The sequence below is a fragment of the Tyto alba genome, unplaced genomic scaffold (genome assembly GCF_018691265.1).
Source record: "Tyto alba isolate M040663 unplaced genomic scaffold, T.alba_DEE_v4.0 Super-Scaffold_7, whole genome shotgun sequence".
NCBI lineage: Eukaryota > Metazoa > Chordata > Aves > Strigiformes > Tytonidae > Tyto > Tyto alba.
In genome coordinates this window covers 2,644,112-2,662,509 of record NW_024881328.1, presented here as the reverse complement: position 1 = coordinate 2,662,509, position 18,398 = coordinate 2,644,112, and the positions used below count along the sequence as shown (strand labels likewise).

General features: G+C 41.4%; 2 protein-coding genes across 3 annotated transcripts; both read right to left on the bottom strand.

The window, feature by feature from the left end:
• Positions 1-495: 495 nt before the first annotated feature.
• Positions 496-5,182, bottom strand: RBM43 (RNA binding motif protein 43). The gene is made up of 4 exons (XM_042784376.1): positions 5,011-5,182; positions 2,938-3,136; positions 2,332-2,426; positions 496-2,250 (listed from the first exon to the last, which is right to left on the bottom strand). The coding sequence occupies exons 1-4, from the start codon at positions 5,011-5,013 to the stop codon at positions 1,510-1,512; spliced, it is 1,038 nt and encodes a 345-aa protein (XP_042640310.1). The 5' UTR covers positions 5,014-5,182; the 3' UTR covers positions 496-1,509.
• Positions 5,183-6,218: 1,036 nt separating this feature from the next.
• NMI (N-myc and STAT interactor) lies at positions 6,219-17,691 on the bottom strand. 2 transcript variants are annotated; one of them, XM_032987091.2, is made up of 10 exons: positions 17,554-17,691; positions 15,993-16,043; positions 14,305-14,382; positions 13,844-14,002; positions 12,253-12,360; positions 10,487-10,649; positions 9,475-9,581; positions 9,169-9,361; positions 8,422-8,528; positions 6,219-7,471 (listed from the first exon to the last, which is right to left on the bottom strand). In XM_032987091.2, the coding sequence occupies exons 2-10, from the start codon at positions 16,035-16,037 to the stop codon at positions 7,283-7,285; spliced, it is 1,149 nt and encodes a 382-aa protein (XP_032842982.1). In that variant the 5' UTR covers positions 16,038-16,043; positions 17,554-17,691; the 3' UTR covers positions 6,219-7,282. The 2 variants fall into 2 exon arrangements, with proteins under 2 accessions (XP_032842982.1, XP_042640264.1); XM_042784330.1 differs by lacking the exon at positions 17,554-17,691 and adding an exon at positions 17,201-17,467.
• Between the last annotated feature and the right edge of the window lie 707 nt (positions 17,692-18,398).

Sequence of the window (18,398 nt, the reverse complement as noted above, 5' to 3'; positions counted from 1 at the left end):
GACACTAGAGCACTAATTCCATTAAAGGATTATTCATAGAGGATTTTCTCTCTTACAAGGTTGAAAACCTTCCCATCTTTGCCGAAGCACTACGGGGAGTACCCAAAGAGCCCAGCACTGGGGGTGCCTGCACTCCACGGGGAGCAAAGTGGGGGGGAATATCCCAGGGCCTGACTGTGGGCACCCACCTTCAGCCCCATCTCCAGCCCCCTTGGTGAACCGGCAACTTGGAAGAGATTAAATACCTAAAAATACTTTTAAACACTTACTACTCCCCGCCTTCCAGTTCAGCAAAATACTTAAGCTCCTCACCTCTGAACTTTGTGCATTTTAATACACAGCATTGGCACTAGTTTAACAACTTTATCTTTCGTTGGTATAATTGCAATGGATAATCAGTCGTGACAAGAAAATGCCTAAAGCAGTTCTTAGGCTTTTAGGTTTGGGCTTCCAACCAAAATTCTGGGGGTTGGTTAAAAGAACACAGACACAATATTTTGCATAACTAATTGCTTTAATGGCATAAAAACTCAAAACTTTTCCGGCGCATAAGACAAAAGAGCTGGTGTTCTGTATGTTTTGACAAAGTATTCTGAACACACTGGTATCACAAAATAACAGTTATTTTCTAAATTAGTTTTATAAAAAGCCTAAATTAGGATGGGCATTTGGACCCTTGTAGCAGATACAGCAGCAGATTTGCATGAACAGAATCTGATTCAAAAGTCTGAATGTCCCAGGATTTTCCCATCAAAACTTTGGATATACTTTCATGTCTAAATAACACGCTGTCAAGGGATGCTGCAGATGCCGTTACAGCTGGAAAAAAGCCCGTTACTGCTCCTATGAAAACAAACTCACTTATTTTCTACTGTCAGGAACTTCCAATGCCATCTTCTAAGGTCTTTCTCAGGACACGACAAGCCTGTAAATTTAATAAGCGTTCTATCCCCTCACGTGTCAAAGCTCTATTTTCTTCATGTACCTCCATGACAAAAACTTCCTTCTGCAGATAAAGGCAACAGAAACAAGCCACCATTCCTGCTTTCAGTGGTCACCTCCTTGCACAAAGAAACAAAACTCAACTTCAACGCAGTATGTCATATCAGGTTGGCTCGCCCAGCTTTGTCAGTCTGACTTCTTATGCTAATGAGATCTCTTCAAAACAATTTTCTCATCATATGGTCCCTGACGGCAAGACAGAATGAGCACACATGCTCCCGAAATGCAGCTAACAAAAGAAAAAAAGGAGGCTGTATCTGGACAGAGGAAGCCTAACCTCTTCGGTTTCTGAGCTCACTAGAGATACAGAGATCATTTGTTTCCTGTTCTGAATTTAATTTGGTATGTGGCGGGGGGGGGAATAGGCTTGCTCACCCTCACGTGCCGACTTCCCAGTCTGTGAGTGGGAGAACCGTGACAGCTCTGCAGTGACACAGAGGTGCACAGGTTGCACCAGTACAGTCTGTATGGGAAGAACAACGCTTAAACGACGTGAGCACTGACTTTTTACCTGGTTTGAAACAGGCTCTGAATCTTACTGCTCACTTCCTTTGTAAAATCAAAAATGTCATAGGAATTTCCTATAACATCAATGTGAGTGTCATAAGGAATGATCAAAACGTGAGGGTAATGGGGCTTTAGACTTTCACAGGCCAATCTGTATCTCTGCTTTTCATCTCTGGTGCGTACCTTAAAGTGGATCCTTTCTTTACGTAAAATGTTATGGAGTTTAGTAGACTGAGTTTCAATTTTCTCTTTGACTCTTAACACCTGTCCAGCATCAGACCTACTTCCAGCATTCTCAATATATACCGTAGTTATATCCCCATCAGTGATACCAGAAATTACAACATCATTTACTGAGAATGCCCTGGGAAAAAAGTACTTCATGTAGTGATATATATCTGTGTCAAGAACAACCGTTTGTTTTTTCCCATCTGCACCATGAACAGAATTACTTGGCTCCGTGGCAAGTCTGTGCTGCTGTAGCCTCCTCCTTGATCTCTGACAGGACTTACTCTCTTCTTTTTTGTCATTCTCTGAAAGGGATTTTGCTTTTAGTAAGAGAAAGTCTCTTAGCGATTTGATTGCTGGAAATGACCCCTGAACAGAAATGTGCCCATTGGATTGCAAAGGACCAAAGCTCAAAGCTGTGCTCTTCTTTTTAAGTTCTTGTATCAGATCTTCCAAAACAAACTGATCTTTGAAAATAGACATGTTGAGGACAGATGTGACAGAGCTGAACACCTAGAATTTTTAATTAGAGAAATTAAGTAACGGTTACCATAGCAATGGAAGTACAACTAGATAAATTATGAACAAGCTTACGTTTTCACAGTAACGGGTTACTTTCAATGGGTAGCATCTGGACAGCCTCTTGTCTTCTAGTCGATGTTCATCCTTCTTTAGAACACTCTCTACAACTAAAGGGAAAGCCAGATTCACTTGTTGAGCAGTACGGTAACGCATCGTCGCCAGTCTGATGGCGCAACACTTCATGGGCGTTCTTCTCTTGATGCCTTCCTTAACAACTTCTCATACATACATACATGCAATTCAATACTCCTGCCTAATATTTTATGTACTAGTCAAAATTGTTCAGAGAGAGACAGAAGCCTGTCTTCCGAGAACACTAATTGGCAGATCTATTCTCGAAGGCCTGACTACAAAAATAGTATCTGTTACATGTGGCATAAATTTATTCCTAAAAACAAATACAACAAACACTGCACGAAGCCTGTTCAGAGTCATGACTTCAATGAACAGAAATAAAATCCTAAAACTTTGACTGATTAAAAGAAAGGGGTTACTATCCCAGTTCTATAAAATCCTAGTGCCAGTAAACAATTTAAAACAATTTGGTTTAGGGTTAATATTCTACAGCTAATTCTTTGAGGGACTGCTCTATTTACTGTAGCACATTGATCTAAATACCTTCTTGATCTTCAAAAGTTACATATGCAACTCCTTTTCTCGTTGTTGGATACACTACTTCTTCCACATCTCCACCATTGTTCTTTGACATTTGGAAATGAATCATCAGGATGTCAGTCATGACATCATTGTGCAGAAGGCCATCTGGAACACCAGCGATGACAACTGTCCTTGCAGATTTAGCAGCTCGTCCTGTTGCCTGTGCAGAGACAGGGCACACTGTAAACGCAAGGAGTACCGGTGGCCTCCAGGAGAGGTTACCCTGATTCACCCTCCCTGCATAAGTGACCCCCCCTTCCTTCTGCACAGACAACACGCACACTGAGTAGGTAATTAAGAAGACTGCTGAATCAGGTTTCAGTGAATGACAGATTCCCTCAGGCACCTTCACATTACTATGCAGTAAAAAATGGCCTGACTCTTAAGTGTAATTTACATCCTCTCAGTATCTTCTTTTCTTAGAGCAGTAAAAATTAGAACCAAATTCAACAGTTTCTCAAATGAAAGGTCCAGTGTCACACTGATAAGGTTGCTTCCTCCAACTCTAGTATTCAAAATTTGAAGGTAATGAAAAATTTTAATTGCATGTACTGTTCAGTAAGGATTGTCTTTTCAGAGTGGAAGGGTCAGATTCAGACTGTCCTTACTTGTTAAATTCATGAGAGCTGGGATCTAGGGTTGTGCCCCGACTCATCTCTCTCCACTTATTAAATGGATAACCTTGTTAAATTGGAAGAACATAATCCCAGTCATCTGAGACTCATGGTGCGTAAAACAACTAACTACACACATGATTTTCATCAGAACCAAACCTCCCAATGCTGCAGACATGAAAACCATCCTAAATGGGATTTGCATCCACATCTTGTTAAGAAGAGAGTATTTTCTTTCCATTCTTATTGCACAGATATAAACAGTAATATTTCACTGGGAATATCACAGCAAAATTACTGTAAATGGTGGAACACTGAGTAAATTTTGTAACAGTTCATTGACTTTTTGGAAGAAAGAAAATAATTCAGTATGTCTGCATGGCAGCGTTCACGGGAACGAACTGTCAATAACTTCAGAGCGACTGTACTTGAGGTCAGTCACTCCATCTAAATTCTTTTAGACTTCTCTTACAAAGTTTCTTCTGGACCTGGGCTGCATAAAATATTAGGGCCAGCATAGCAGTTACAAAGCCTGCAGAATGTGCCGCCGGGGGCGAATTCTTCGCTGACGTGCGTCAGAAGCCTTGCAGACCACCACCACAGTGTTTCTGAAGGGACTGAGGAGACAGATTCAATGAGACTGTGCAACCATGCAAGCTTTTAATTCATAAAGGCATGAGGCCTTCTTTTATCACCCGTCAGATGTAAAGAGCCAGGAGTTTTAACTATATTAGGCAATTATTTTGGTGGTAATGTTCGTGCGAAAGCAAGTTTCTGCACTAATGAGACAACATGAAGAGAATATAAACAGGGTGCTTCCGAGATTGACAGCGCTTTATGCAGGGTTTTCTCACGCTTCACACAGCCGACGCAGCCCGTGCATTCGGCTGCCAGACAGCATCTCGCACCTTGACAGCTGGTATTTTGGAGCAACACTCATGCCTACTCTTGGGATCGGGTATGAAGATTTAACCACGGAGTTCTCTGTTATTAAAAAACTGAAGTGTTAGCACTAGCGAGAGGGAAATCAGACCTGCAGCAAGCACTAACTGGAGGGCCAGGGCAGCAAGCTGTGGCAGACGTTGCTGCTGCCTGAGCACCGCTATTTTTCCGTGCGAGGGCCGGCCACAATTCACAGGTTTCCTTCTGCTTTTCAACCCTCGGAGGTTTTTCACCAGCGGTGAAGGAGAAGGCCGCGCTCTCCACCCGGCCCGGCGGGACCAACCCTCAGGCCCGGGGAGCGGCGATGTGAGCGGGGCTCCGGAGGCGGGAAAGCCCAGGCCCTCCCGCGGCCTCACGGCAGCCCGTCCCCGAAACCTCCCGGCGGACACCGGCCCTTCCCCTCGAAGGGAAGAGGGATGGCGACGCTTCCCCTCACAGCCCTTCCCTACCCCCCCCCGCTCCCGCCGCAGGAACTTGCCATGGCCGCCGCTCCGCCGAGGTGGGGCTCCCGCCGGCGGCCGCGGCTGTGGGGAGCGGCTGCCGCCCCGCCGCCGTCCCTGAGGCAGCGGGAAAGCTCGGCCCACCCCGGCCTGGAAACGGAAAGCGAAACGGCGGGCCCAGCGTTCCGGCTGCCCGAGTTCTCCGCCTCCAAGAAGCCATGCCCCCATTTTCACTAAAATCGGGCCGTGTTTGGTCCGGCTAGTCGTTACCCCACCGCCGCCCCGCTCAGCCGAGGACCCCCCCCCCCCCCCCCCCCCCCCGCCAAGGGCTTGCGCGGGCACCAAAAAAGAGTCACAGCCCTTCCTCAAACTTCCAAAGATAACTTCACTAAGGTAGAAAAAAAAAGATACTGCCATTTAAAGAAACGTCACCCAAATTCTGTATTGCTTTTCATCTTGAAAACAGTTTTCCAGCCGTTATGTGGCACCATTATTGCTTTAAAATTTAAACAGTATAATCAATTCATCCGAGAGAAAAGCGGGCATTTGCAAATACTGATTGTCTTAAAATGTTGCTTTAAATCTCATTTTGTTTTTTTTTGTACTTAAAACCGGTAGTTTCTCACTACTCCCAGACACTGGGGTACCTTACGAGAATTTTAAACTTTTTTAAGGATTTACTTCTCATCATTTTTAAGTGAAGTACGGTTAAAATTCATGACATTTTTTACCTTCATTGGATTTTTCCCCCAGTTTCTTTTCAAGGCATCTGACCTTACCAACATTTTAAGACTGCTACATGGAAAAGTACGCAATCGCCATAAATACTCCAGTACTATTAGTTTTTTGTTTATATATTACTATGTCATAATTGTCAGGTAATCAATCCATGCCTTTGCGTGCACTAAACAGTAAGAGGTGCTACAGTCACACGTATCTCTCCCAACAGTAAATTCAAAATCAACTGTGCTGCTAGCAGCTTTTAGTTTCCCATATTCAACTGTACCTATTCCCTACTAACAGTTTCTCTATAATAATACCTGAGATACATGTTTAGTGCTCTTCTCGCACTAGTTTAGTGCATTGTCATTTTCCTGAACACTGAGATGTCAAATACTATGAAAATCAATTACCTTTAATGTTAGACCCCTGCTACTTTGAAGTTAAGATTATTGATGACAAACTATTTCAGCCCCCAACGGTAGCAAATAGAAAAGACAACAGCAGAAACGGAAAAACATTCCTCTAAGTCCTCTGAATTTGCACTTCCATTTTATTTCAAAGATCTTTTAGAATGAGAACTGGAAGTATGAACTGGAAAAAAAAAGGGGACATTATACACTGAAAATTTAATTTGCCCTAAACTCTATGCCCTTTCCAACTGACTGTTCCCTACTTACCCTCCCAGGGCCAGCAGCCTGGCCAGTCACACGTATCAAAACGGACACAGCGTTCACCATCAGATTCCTTCCCCAGCATTGTCACAAAACAATCCGTTTTAGACAAAGAATCACCTCGATTCCTAACTGTAATTTTTAAAGTAAGCAAAATCATGAATAAAAATGAGGAAAAATGTAATTGTAAAACAAATATTAAAACCAAACAAAAAACTAGGCGAGTAACTTATCAGAAGTTCAGCAGAATTTGCATCAGATCCTTGGAGAATTAACAGCATTTTGACAGCTAAAAGCACTATTACTGCTATGGCATTTCTTAAAAGGTGCAATTTCTTGAGTAAATCGGTGGTGGTTTTGCACTCTTCCTATTTAAATGTTATCACTAATTCAATAATGCAGATTTTATAAAACTACAGGATAACTGCTTTCAGGTATGTGAGTTATGGTGGCACGCAGCAACCTCAGGAGGAATGGTGTTCTGTCAGAGCTACCTTCTGAAGCTATGGCACTTTAAAAAAGCAGGTCTGTGAAGGCACTTTTGATTGGCATTACCTATGGCTTTCGTAACCAAAATGTGCTAAGGAATAGACTTATCCCACTTTGGAGTATATGTGACCTATCTAAAATTTGCAAGATACAAATTTGCAGAAAGCAATCTTTATTGATAAAGTTTCAAGTGCTGGTAAAAGCTTTTCTGTGACTAATCAGGAGCCTCTGGAACACCAAACACTGAGTTTTACTGAATTTCTATGCAAAGTCTGTGCCATTACACAAATCAGAAAGACAGGTAGTTCCTCTTTTTCAAGTATAAATTTCCAAATATTAAAGCATGATGTCTGCCTAACTTCCTATGCCTCTGATAAAGCAAAAACTCGAAACTTCAGGAGTTCAATCTACAGTTTCCTATGTGGCATTAAATATCCTCCTCAAAACAAACCCATGTTACTCCTTTTGACACATATTTGATTTTCTCTATTTCCCCACCACTATTACTAGGCTTCTGAAAGTGAATTTCAATCATGTCCTGTACACTTTCTTCATCATCTTCCATCTCTTGAGTTCCTTTCAACAGAATGGTCTTCTTAGAAATCCCACAATAGAGCTATTAAGGAAAGAAAAACAAACTTGGATTACACATCAGCTGTTGCATGTATGTCTAAAGGAACTGACAGATACTGGAAATAAACCTATCCTTGATCAGATATTGCTAGGATCTTTGATGACATTTTAAGACTTTGGACAGTATGCTATATTTCTGTCACTGAAAACAGCAGTTTTTCTGAACTCTACTATATACTACCGAGTTCAATAGCAATGCCTAGCCTCCTTAACTGGCATGTCCTGCACTCCTTAATGCACACACACACAGTGGATTTGGGGATCTCTGATGACTCTAGACAGGATCATTCCATAAAAATCCATGCCAATACATGATACACACCTGCAAATATGCTGTTGTATCTCATAAGTGCACACACTCTACTCAATGGCTTTAATTATGAAGGCCTGATTATATACACAATACCGACTTGATTACAATCTATTCATACAAAGTAGAAGACAATTTCAGTGAGAATATGATGAGCAAGCAGGCTAGTGTTACAGGAAAAAAAGTCATTATTTGGGCTGAATGAATGAAAAAAATGAATGAGCATATGTTTCATAGAACAACAAGGGTCTTTGCTGAGACTGTCAACAAGGCCTCTCATTAGGGATGAGTATGACAGTGCTTTGTGACTCGGAAAAACGTTGTGTCTACTATTAACCTACTTCACAAACAATTCAGTATCTGCCTCCTGTCTAGCACAGACATTATGGCAAGTAATGATATAATTTGATCAAGTAAAGACATGCACACCCTGTTAAAATAAATTATAGCTTTCACACTGCGAAACCTAAGATTATCAGCAAAGCAGCATATTGCAGACTCAGACTTGCTATTAAGTTTCACAAAGTGCATGACACAAAAGCTTTTGCAGTCCTCAGAACTGAAAATTCTGCCTATATCTCTCATTTCCCACATATCTGTTATATTTAGGGATTATCTTTTACCTGAAACTTTTCCAAGTGTGCACTGGTGTTTGGGGACACAGAAAGCCTATAGCACCTTCCATTTACAAAGAAAGGATATTTAGTACATCTCGCAAAGCTGTTAGCTGCTGTAATGGAGAATGAGAAAAAGAGGAGTAAGAGTAATATAATCTAAAAGGCATTGTGTAAGCACATCAAAGTACAGACGTATATGTATTCAGAAACTAATCTACACTTGTATATTTTTCATATGCATTTTGAAAAAAAGTTTATTTGGCATTTCCAAAAAAGCAAAATCATCAAGTACCCACAAAACCTTCTGAAATAAATCTGAAGCAGCTGCTCTAAATGGATGTGGCTCCACTGATCTTCACAGAATTTCATACAGTTGAGCAATCTGAATGCCTGTCCAACTTCATTGTCATGAAACAAGAGCCAAAATCAAACACATTTTCCTAATTTTCTTTTTGCAATCTAAGTGTCTAGCAATGCAAAGAAAAAACAGGTTTTTGACAAAGTTAAGAAAGAAAGAAAAGCTCACAAACTGCTATCAGGTCATGTTTGATCAAAAAGGAATATGATGAAATACGGCTTTATTTATGGGGGTGTGGGTGAACCCACATCTTTTCCTGATCTACTTACCTCTCCATGGGAAGAATTTGCTACACTCAGTGGTTAACTTTACACAGAATGTAATATGGAACGTAACGTAACACAGAATGGACAGTATGGCCTGTACATCTAGCTAACAAAATATTAATACCGTACCTCCAGGTGTGAGGAATGTAATAACAGCTGTTCTAGACTGTTTGTCATAGCTCACATTTTGTATTTCTCCTCCTCCTCCCTGTTCAGATTTGTAGAAATTCAGCTCTAATTTGTCTCTCATCCAGTCTTCAGGAATGGATAGCTCAGGTACTTCTGAAACGTTGATCTTCTTTCCAGAAATAGTGACATGGAGCTAAAAAATAAATTTTCTGTGCACTTTGTGACTGAAAACACCCCAAAAAAAACGAAAAGCTTTTTAAGTACTGAAAGTTCGTATCTTTATAGTTTCACATGACAGTTGATTACCTCAAATTTGATTCCCATTTCAAGTGTAGGAGGCTTCACTCTCACATCTACTGTTTTGTTGTCCAGGTTCACAGTATGCTTACCCATTTTTACCAGTCTCTGGGCAACTAAGGAAAATCACAAGTTTTCCGGTATGAAAAGCCTTGTTAATCATTATAAGCCCAAAACTATTCCACATTCTCTTAAGCAAAACCTCCCTTTGCATCAATAAAGGAAAAATAAGTAACAGTTAGGCAACCAGATCCCACTATCCATGTCTTCAGGCATGTCTATTTCCACAAAATCTCACTGGTTATAGGCAACAGGTAAAACATTATTCTGTCTTTAGAGTAGTACAGAATAGTGGAATCTTTATGCTGTCAAAAGATGCTCTCACTGTATCAAATATTAACACCAGACTTCTCATATTTCATTCAAAATATCCTTGGATGAAAATTACCGCATCACTACCAGGTGCAGAGAATGCCTATTAGCAATGTTAAACTTCAGCTGAAAGAAATGAATCGGACATTGGCTTTGTATCTGGAATACAGGTGGGTAACTGAGTTACCCACCAGGCATGCCCAGCCGGCTCAGAGGGAAGCAGGCAAGTTACAGACTGCACCAGCTCACTCTCATCTCAGATCTACCCATCATCTGACACGTACCCTTAACCAACATAACTGCTGTCAGCACAAGGTCCTGCCCAGAGTAAAGGAAATAATCAAATTCTGCTGTCAAAACATTTTGAATCATTCTTGACAATACTCTGTGAGGTAGAAACATATTCCCAATTTCAAACACAAAGCATTGTTTGTATTAGCTGAGAGCAGAAATCTGGTAATTCAACAAAAACATGCAGAGTGCTTGCAAAAATTTTATTCTACTGGTTGGTATCGTAACAGTGAAAGGTTCTCTATTCTTTCTTTGGCTGCTGTTGATTTTTTTTTCCAAAACATTTATGTAAAGCTTTTCCCTTTGGCAATGAAATACATCAGAGACACTAATTTTATACTTAAAATATGCATCATACCTTCTTCATCTTCAAAAGTAAGCAGTGCCTGGTTTTGATTCAGTCTGAATGGGATTTTTGTAGTGACACCAAAAACACAGTGAGTATTCATATCTGGATAATCATCCTTCGTGTCTTCCATGTGAGCGAACTTCAATTTCATTTCTGCTACCTTTTTTTTAATCTAATATTGTGGAAACATGACAGGAAAAAAAATATTTTCTGTAATTTATTGCAGAACAGAAAAATGAAAGGTAGTCTTTCACTGAAGTGCTATGTGTATTTGGGGTTCGTAAAGTTTAACAGTCAAGCAGTTTGAAGTGTTGGCTGGTAAACCAGGTATAACTCTACTAACTAGACTGACTAGTTGTACTTGGCTATTCCTGGGATTTTTTTCAATTAGGTGTTTTGGTTTTTTTCTCCCCTTTGATTAACTTTGAAGTTAAACTTGACCTTACACAGTAAAAATTCAATTGAAGCCCACAGGAACTTCCACCTGCAGAAGTAAAATACTTCTGGTATCTAAAATTTGCAAAACGCAACTATCAGAGTCACTTGTGTTGCCATTTATTTTTGCCTAATTGCATCACTGCTCTACAGCAATGGGAAGTCTGCTAATAAACAGCTGTTATCCAAGTATTTTATAACTAGGATATATTAAAACTATTAATGAAAATGCTGGTGAGGAAAGGCTGCTTTGATAGACTTGAGGGAGTTTCAGATAACTCGTTTTTCCCCTTTACGTAACTACTTCAAAATAAAACCATGTGTAGAAGAAAAATACTGTGTCAAGATAAAATAACCAGAGTAATTAAAGCATTCCCACCACCCATCTTGGAAACTAGCATCATATCTATGAGCCCGCTTTCCTTCCGTGCCCTCTACTGACAATGAAAAGAGAGTCACTCTTCCTAAAGACAATTCAGACACCGGGTGTAGGCCCCTGTCCACACGGAATCTCCTAAAGGAGCCTTGCCCTGTCCAGTGACTCCATAGGAAATTTAGGAGGCTGGACTTAATCGACACCTCCTAAACTTAGAAATGCAATTTAAAAACCTAAAGCTAGTATTGTAATATTGTTAACATTAAACAAGGTAACACTTGGATAGAGTTTCAATCTCTGTGTAAAAAAAAAATAATCACAGTTTTCATTTTATTGTAAATTCCCCAAAATATTTGGTTTTGTTCCAATTCGGAATGAAAACAGGTTTTTAAAAGCTGAAATTTCCACCAGAGAAGTTACAATTTCTGAACACCTCAGAATCTGCAGCAGTTTCATAAAAAGGCACTTTGGACCCTGAGTTTAAACCTATTCAAGATCACTAATATTTACCTGGCTGCAAACTGAGTTATTTCTGAGTTGGAGTAACATGAGACAGACTATAATAAAGTCAAGGTCAATACAGGCTAAAATAAATGCTACATTTGCCATTTAATGGACTTATTCCCTTTCTTCCATCCTCTTACCCAAGAAACATAAAATTAGAATACTTGAAAATTAATAATACTGTATTTTTTATTCCTGTGTGTCTTCCACTTAATAATTTTCTACTTATCTTCATTCCTCTCATGTTTTCAGTATCTCACATAGTTGTATTTATTTCCATATCCTTAGCCTGCTTCACATTATCTTGCCAGGTAAAATAAGAAAATAAAATTTCAAGCTGTTTTTTATATTGAAATCAGTAGAAGTTCAAGTACTGAACAACTGATCCCAACGGTTGAGAACTGACAACATAAAAGTGTGCCCTTCCAAAAGACAAACTGTAAAGTATTTTAAACTTTACCTGACCATCCCACAAATGCACTGAACTACATTCTGCAAGGTCTTCTTTGAGCTTTTCAATTTCTCTCCTCAGTTCAGTGTTTTCTTGGTTTAGTACACAGAGTTCTCTCTACAGCCCAAAAAGTTTTAAAAGCAAAGTTAAACACACAGAAGACAAAAACATATTTCAGCATTAGAAACTATTTCTAATTAGACACTACTTCTCTGATTTCTAGACATTAGAAACTGTTTCAACTTCCAATTATTCTACAAGACAGCCATGGATGATACATTTTTCGCATAGCTTTAACTATCGCCAAGGTAAATTCACTCACCAAGGAGCAATTTCAGCCAAAGTAAATTACAGTAAGAGGGTTTTGAAAAAAAAACATGTTTCCAAGCACATACAGTGTACCATAAATTGCACAGCTCTTTCCATTATTATGTCAGTTCCTTATACATGCAAGGTCAGAGCCTATGTCAACACACAAACTTTTTATTTTTTGTAGCACCAGTGATCTCAGTAACTGTTACTCCCTCTTCTGAAAAGTTTACCAGGTGAGGACAGTTTCTGACACACTGCTCCTCTTCCCTCTCTATACTTCTTCAGCAAGGAAGAGGGAACACCTCTTCTGCCTCCTATCTGCTACATACTTCCTCCACACTAATGAATCCTAAGTGGGCATAAAGCCCATGTAACTAAATCCAACATTTCCTGGACAGGGAACACAACAGAATGAGAAGGAAACACAGCAGATGTAGTCAGCTCCAGCCATCCACAATTAGATGATGGCTCCTTTAAAGTCATTAACCGCTTGAGACATTTAGACCAGTTCCCATCAGCTGAAGACAATGTAAAACAAAGAGCCAGATTACAATAATGACCTCTTCTGGGTATAAAATCCAAACATTTATTACTGGAGAACCAAAACCAGCTTTCGGAAAATCTCATGCCAACCTGAATGTACTTAACCTATTCATTATATTTTAATAGCTTGTAATATTGAAGCCATAATTTCTCAACAGTGATTTACAAGCCAAACCAAACTTCACTGAAACCACCTCCTGGACAGTCTATGGAAACTTATTACTGTACCAATGACTGCACACGGCACACTGAGGTAATGAACAAACTAGTTCTAGAACCAATTAGTTCTAGAAAGAAGAGCCCCCTTCAAACAGGTTCTGTTTCCCAGCTCATTGTCACTTAAATGCTAATCCCTTGGGTGCTGTAGCATCTTATAAAATGGGCTGGGAGTTGACAAAGCAGTGGGATCAACCCATTCAATTTTATCTGCATCACACAAAACTGATACTCAGCTGTTAGTGGAGAATCTTGGAAGAAGAAGACTGATTTTGTCAGTCTTCATCTTCTACACAGTTTTCTGGTCTCTGTTTTGCCTTCACTCTGTCAACGCTGCCGTAAGACTTATTTTATTGAACTGGTTCCTAACCTGCCAGTGAAAAACTATGCATAGAACATTCTAGTCATGCAGTCTGCAAACCGGTCAAGAATGTTTCCTGAAAAGGAAATACTACCCTTATTTTCTCTAATCAACACCTCCTTCACAACTCTGCAAATACTAACAGCTATGAGTAACTCAACTCCATACCTCACGGGTGTCTCTAGACATAATAATGTCCTTATGCCGTTTCTCTTGAAAGTCCTTTAGCTTTAACAGCTCATTCTCTGCTTTAACATACTCTTCATCGGCACTGAATTTACAGAGAAGAAGGTCAGCTTTTGTTTTTTCAGCTTTTTCAACTCTTTCCTGGATAGCAAAAACAAAAAGATTTATTTTTTTTTTCTTCCACAGGAACAAACAAAACCTTGAGTAAGCACTTTATATTTATTTATTTATTTTTAACACTTTGGATAAATATTTTTCTTAGACTTACAAGCGTAGTTATGACTGAGATCAACACAAACATCCACCATTGAACAATAGAGAATAAGTTAAGCAGACATGTTGTAATTGGGGGAGAGCTGATTTGGTTCTAGAAGGATGGAGTAAGGGTCTTGTAAGTATCTTTCAGCTAATTTCCACAATTCTGTGTGCTTTACAGAACTTGCCTTCCATTTCTTCAGTTCTTCTTTAAGTCCTTCCATTTCATCTTTCGATGTGTCAAAAGGGTCAGGGTTTGTCACAACCTGGAGAGAAAAGAAGAGGACACACAGGTTTTCCCCTCCATTCAGCAATAACTGAGACACACCAAACAATTGAAATGAATATTCAAAATAAAATTTAAAAACTCCTCTGCACTCGGATGAAGCATTTTGCCATGGAAGTTTTCAATGTATGTCCATTAAAGAAAGTCCAGTGTATTTTGCTTGTGTGCCCATTTGCTGTTTTCCTCCAATTATGCAGGCAAGATATGTGGTGAGTCAAAACATTCTGACAGACCGATTGTATTTTGTAGTTAAAACTTCCTAAAATCTACATGCCAGAGGATAGCATATACCACATAAATTTTTAAAAATGCATTCAGACACTTCGGCCAAATCACTGAACTATTTTAATGGCTGGGCAGGACAAAAAGCTAAGAAAATGGGTCCTGGCCAGTAATCATTATTTGCTAACTATCTAACTGAAAATATTCACAAGCTAATATTTTGATAAATAATAAAAGCAAGTTGTCTCTATGTTTTTCCACAGGAAACTAAGCCCCTCAGACCCACAGATGTTTACCTATATGCTTTCTCAGCAGTTCTTCTAAGACAATGTATAAAGAATATAGAGGTCTAATGAGAAAAAAATTTCAAAACGGAATGCTTTCGAGCTCAAGGAGATTGGACAATGAAAGGTAACATCAAGCAGGAGGAAGATGATAAAATAAACATTTCAGAATTAAAGTACTTCAGGGAAGAAATTCACAAGCATGGGAAAACTACAACTGGATAAAGCCTAAGATGAGCGAAAATCTTCTCTGCTCTGTTTTGTTTCTATGGCTGCAATATTCTGCACAAAAGGAAAAAAAAAAAAAAAACAACAACAAAGAAACAATCCCTCCCTTCTATTTAAGATTACATAAAACTTGAATGTGAACCATGAAATTTAGCCATGGAAAAGGTCTGAATTAGATAATCTTGTCAATTCTCTTGGTAATGCTGGGTATTTCCTAAAAAAAAAAAAAAAACCAACTAATTTTTTCCACTACTTTGTACAGTTTCAAATGCCTATTAAGCAACAGGGAAATCCCCATCTGCGTATAACTTCAAACCAGAAAAAAAAAAGTCCTTTGCTCAAGGGATTGAGTGCAGGAAAGTAAAAGGATGCACGTGCTATAGCTGGAAGCTGATAAGAAAGGATGGCTGATTTTTACTGAAAAATGGCCTAAGACAACAGTTTTCAACCTGAAAGAAGGTAAAAATAAAAAGGCAAGAACAAAAAATCCCAGGGGAAGTCCCATCCAGAGTACCTGCTGCACTGCAGGAACTGAACCAAGGGAGGCACCAGGAAAAAGGAAATTGCCCTAAGAAACCTCTAGAGAGACAGATGAGCAAGCGAGGTAGGACAGGAAAATTCTCTGTAATACAGAGAATACATTACATAATCTGTAATGCAGGTGCTTTGGAATGGGACTCTCCCTATGGAAACAGGAGGCAGGAATAAGAAATGTCCAAAGTATTAAAGGATGGAAGAAGGTAAGACAAAAAGTTTCAGAAGCAACTGTCCTAGCAGTCCAAGCACAAAACTTCATTCAGAGATACTACTGTCAAACACAGATCTCTTTCCAGGCAGCACATCAGGAAATACTTACAAAACCATCATCTTTTAAAGATAGAGGGGGACTTGTGCAATCCATTGAAACCTGAGGGAACAGGGAAAAAAAAATGCAACATTGTGTATATTGGCTTTTTTTTTGCAGCAGAATAGAATACCAAAAAGGAATACCAGAAGCAGTGTTGAGCTAAAAGGATTTTTAAACGTAAATGTTGTATGATTTTATAGGTAAAAGTGATATATATTGGATATCTGAAGCCTCCCTCCTTACCAAGCATAAAAACCAGAGACATATGTAAGGAATTCTGCATTGCACAACTTTTCTGTCCTGAAACTTACGAACTTACATTTATGCTACTTTTGTACTGTTACACACATGCTTAACATTTTGTATGCTCTTTGCTTAAGAGATATAACCCTTAAATCTCTTTTACACAAATGAAAACACTTCCTTTACACAGCAGGCAATGTAAAATCTGGAATCTGTTGCCACAACATTTCACGAAGGCAGAAAAAAACGGAATTTAGGCAAGTTCATGGGCCGCTGAAACAGATGCGAAGGCGCAGAGCTTCCCAAGCAAATCTAGCTTGTGTATGCCAGGGCAGCCCAAGGGCTTCATTATACACTCTCTAAGCAGTGTCATCTAACAACTGTTGAAACCCCAGTAGCAGGCAGCCCAGCACTTTGACCTGGTTGGACAATTCTGCTGCTCTCACATGGAAACTCTGAGCTTGGTTTTTACCCAACACCATCGTTAACCTGTCGCATTCAACAACGAGGCTTGAAATTGAGGCCACCTTTGGTTAATGAGCCAGGAATCCCTTTCTGGTTTGGGTTAAGTAACCAAAAATTTACTGACTTCTGCACCGATTCTTGACTGAGGAAAGCGAAACTGGCATAACTGAAAAACATCCTCACTTGGCTTCTCCACGGGAGAACCTGTGCCGCCTGTGCCGCCATGCTTTCTCTTGGGGCCTGGGGGACCGAAAAGGCAGCTTATGGCCGAGCTCGAAGCTCCAACCGGGCTCGAAGCCTCCCCGGGGGAGACCAGGGAGCTCGTCCCTGCCACCCTCTCCCGTGCGGGGAGGCCTCTCCCAGCCCGGGGCCGCGGGGAAGGGCCTCACCGAGCAACCCGAGGCTCACTGCCCCGGCGAGGCTTCGCACCGGCGGACAGCGGGCGGGAGACAGGGGCTGGGGGGGGGGGGGGGGGGGCGCGGCAAAACCCGGGGGCTGACCCAACTTACAGCAGCCGTGGGTCCCAGCGGAGGCAGCCTGCCGCTCCGCGACCCGCATTCCCCGCGCGGTGAACAGCTCCTGCGCCGCAGCCCCCTCAGCCAGGAACCGGGCTCCCCTCAGCAAGGAGCCGCGCTCCCCTCAGCTCGAACCCGCGCTCCCCTCAGCAAGGAGCCGCGCTCCCCTCAGCAAGGAGCCGGGCTCCCCACAACCCCTCCGCTCCCTGCCGACACACTTCCCCGGCGCCTCCCGCTTTCGCTTTCGCTTTCCCGCCGGTGGAAGAGGGGGCTCCCCACCACCACACACACACACGGTTCTGTCACACACACACACACACACACACACACGGTCCTGTCACACTTACGGGACAGCGGCGGGGACGCCGCTCCTCTTCCTCGAAATGACGCGGAGGAAGGTGGCGTCGCCCTCCGCCGCCTCCTCCCCGCGGCGGCGAGGCGGCCTCCCGCTTCCCCTCACCCCTGGAGGGGCACGGGCCGGGCGGCACCACCCCTCAGCTAACGGGGCCTCGGCTGCGGCCCTGGGAGATACAGCCCGTGGGCAGCACCCTCGCGTGGGGTCCTAGCGAAAATGGGGAAAATCCCATAAAAAAAAAAAAAAAAAAGTGGGGAACGGGGTTGGCTGGGAAAGGCCGCCCGTTGCTGCGCCTTCAGGGAGGGCACGGAGACCTCGGATCAGTCATCATCTCAGCTCCATTTTGCCTTCACTTGGCTGGAAGCTTCTGGTTTGGCCCCCGGATTTTTCAGTGAAGTGACTAAGACTTGGCATCCTCAAGCTAATTCTGGAGAATTTGTTTTATTTATTTGTTTGTTTGTTTTAGACCACATTTCTCTGGGTTTATGCGTTTGCGTTATAAGGAATAGGTCTTCCTTCTTTGCCGGGCTATGGCAAAAGTCATGGAACAGAGACAGAAAGACCTTTTGCTGATGGAGATGCCAAAATCCAAAAATTTCTGGAAAAACTCTGGAGAACCAAGTGGCAGGCGGCGGCCATGCAGCCCTTTCCCTGGGACCACCACCTCGGAGGGAGCCTACCGTCTTGGGTCAGGGGGCTGGCGGCCATCTCTCGCCAAGCAGAGGGCTTCATCCTCCTTCCAAGAATAGTATAGTTGATTTATAAACCCCTCAGAGCATTGATTGATAGAAGTGATCCATGGCAGATGCACCTAGAAAGTCATTGATGGGCAGCCTA

Bases quoted from the DNA above. Each gene is read 5' to 3' on its own strand.
- RBM43 (XM_042784376.1), bottom strand. The intron at 2,427-2,937 runs GTATTTAGATCA...CTTTCCCTTTAG, and splicing joins AACTTTTGAAGATCAAGAAG to TTGTAGAGAGTGTTCTAAAG. The intron at 2,251-2,331 runs GTAAGCTTGTTC...TAAAAATTCTAG, and splicing joins TAACCCGTTACTGTGAAAAC to GTGTTCAGCTCTGTCACATC.
- NMI (XM_032987091.2), bottom strand. From the start codon at position 16,037: ATGGATTGCACAAGTCCCCCTCTATCTTTAAAAGATGATGGTTTT. The intron at 8,529-9,168 runs GTACGGTATTAA...TCTCCATTACAG, and splicing joins TACATTCCTCACACCTGGAG to CAGCTAACAGCTTTGCGAGA. The intron at 7,472-8,421 runs GTAAAAGATAAT...TTTCCTTAATAG, and splicing joins CACACTTGGAAAAGTTTCAG to CTCTATTGTGGGATTTCTAA.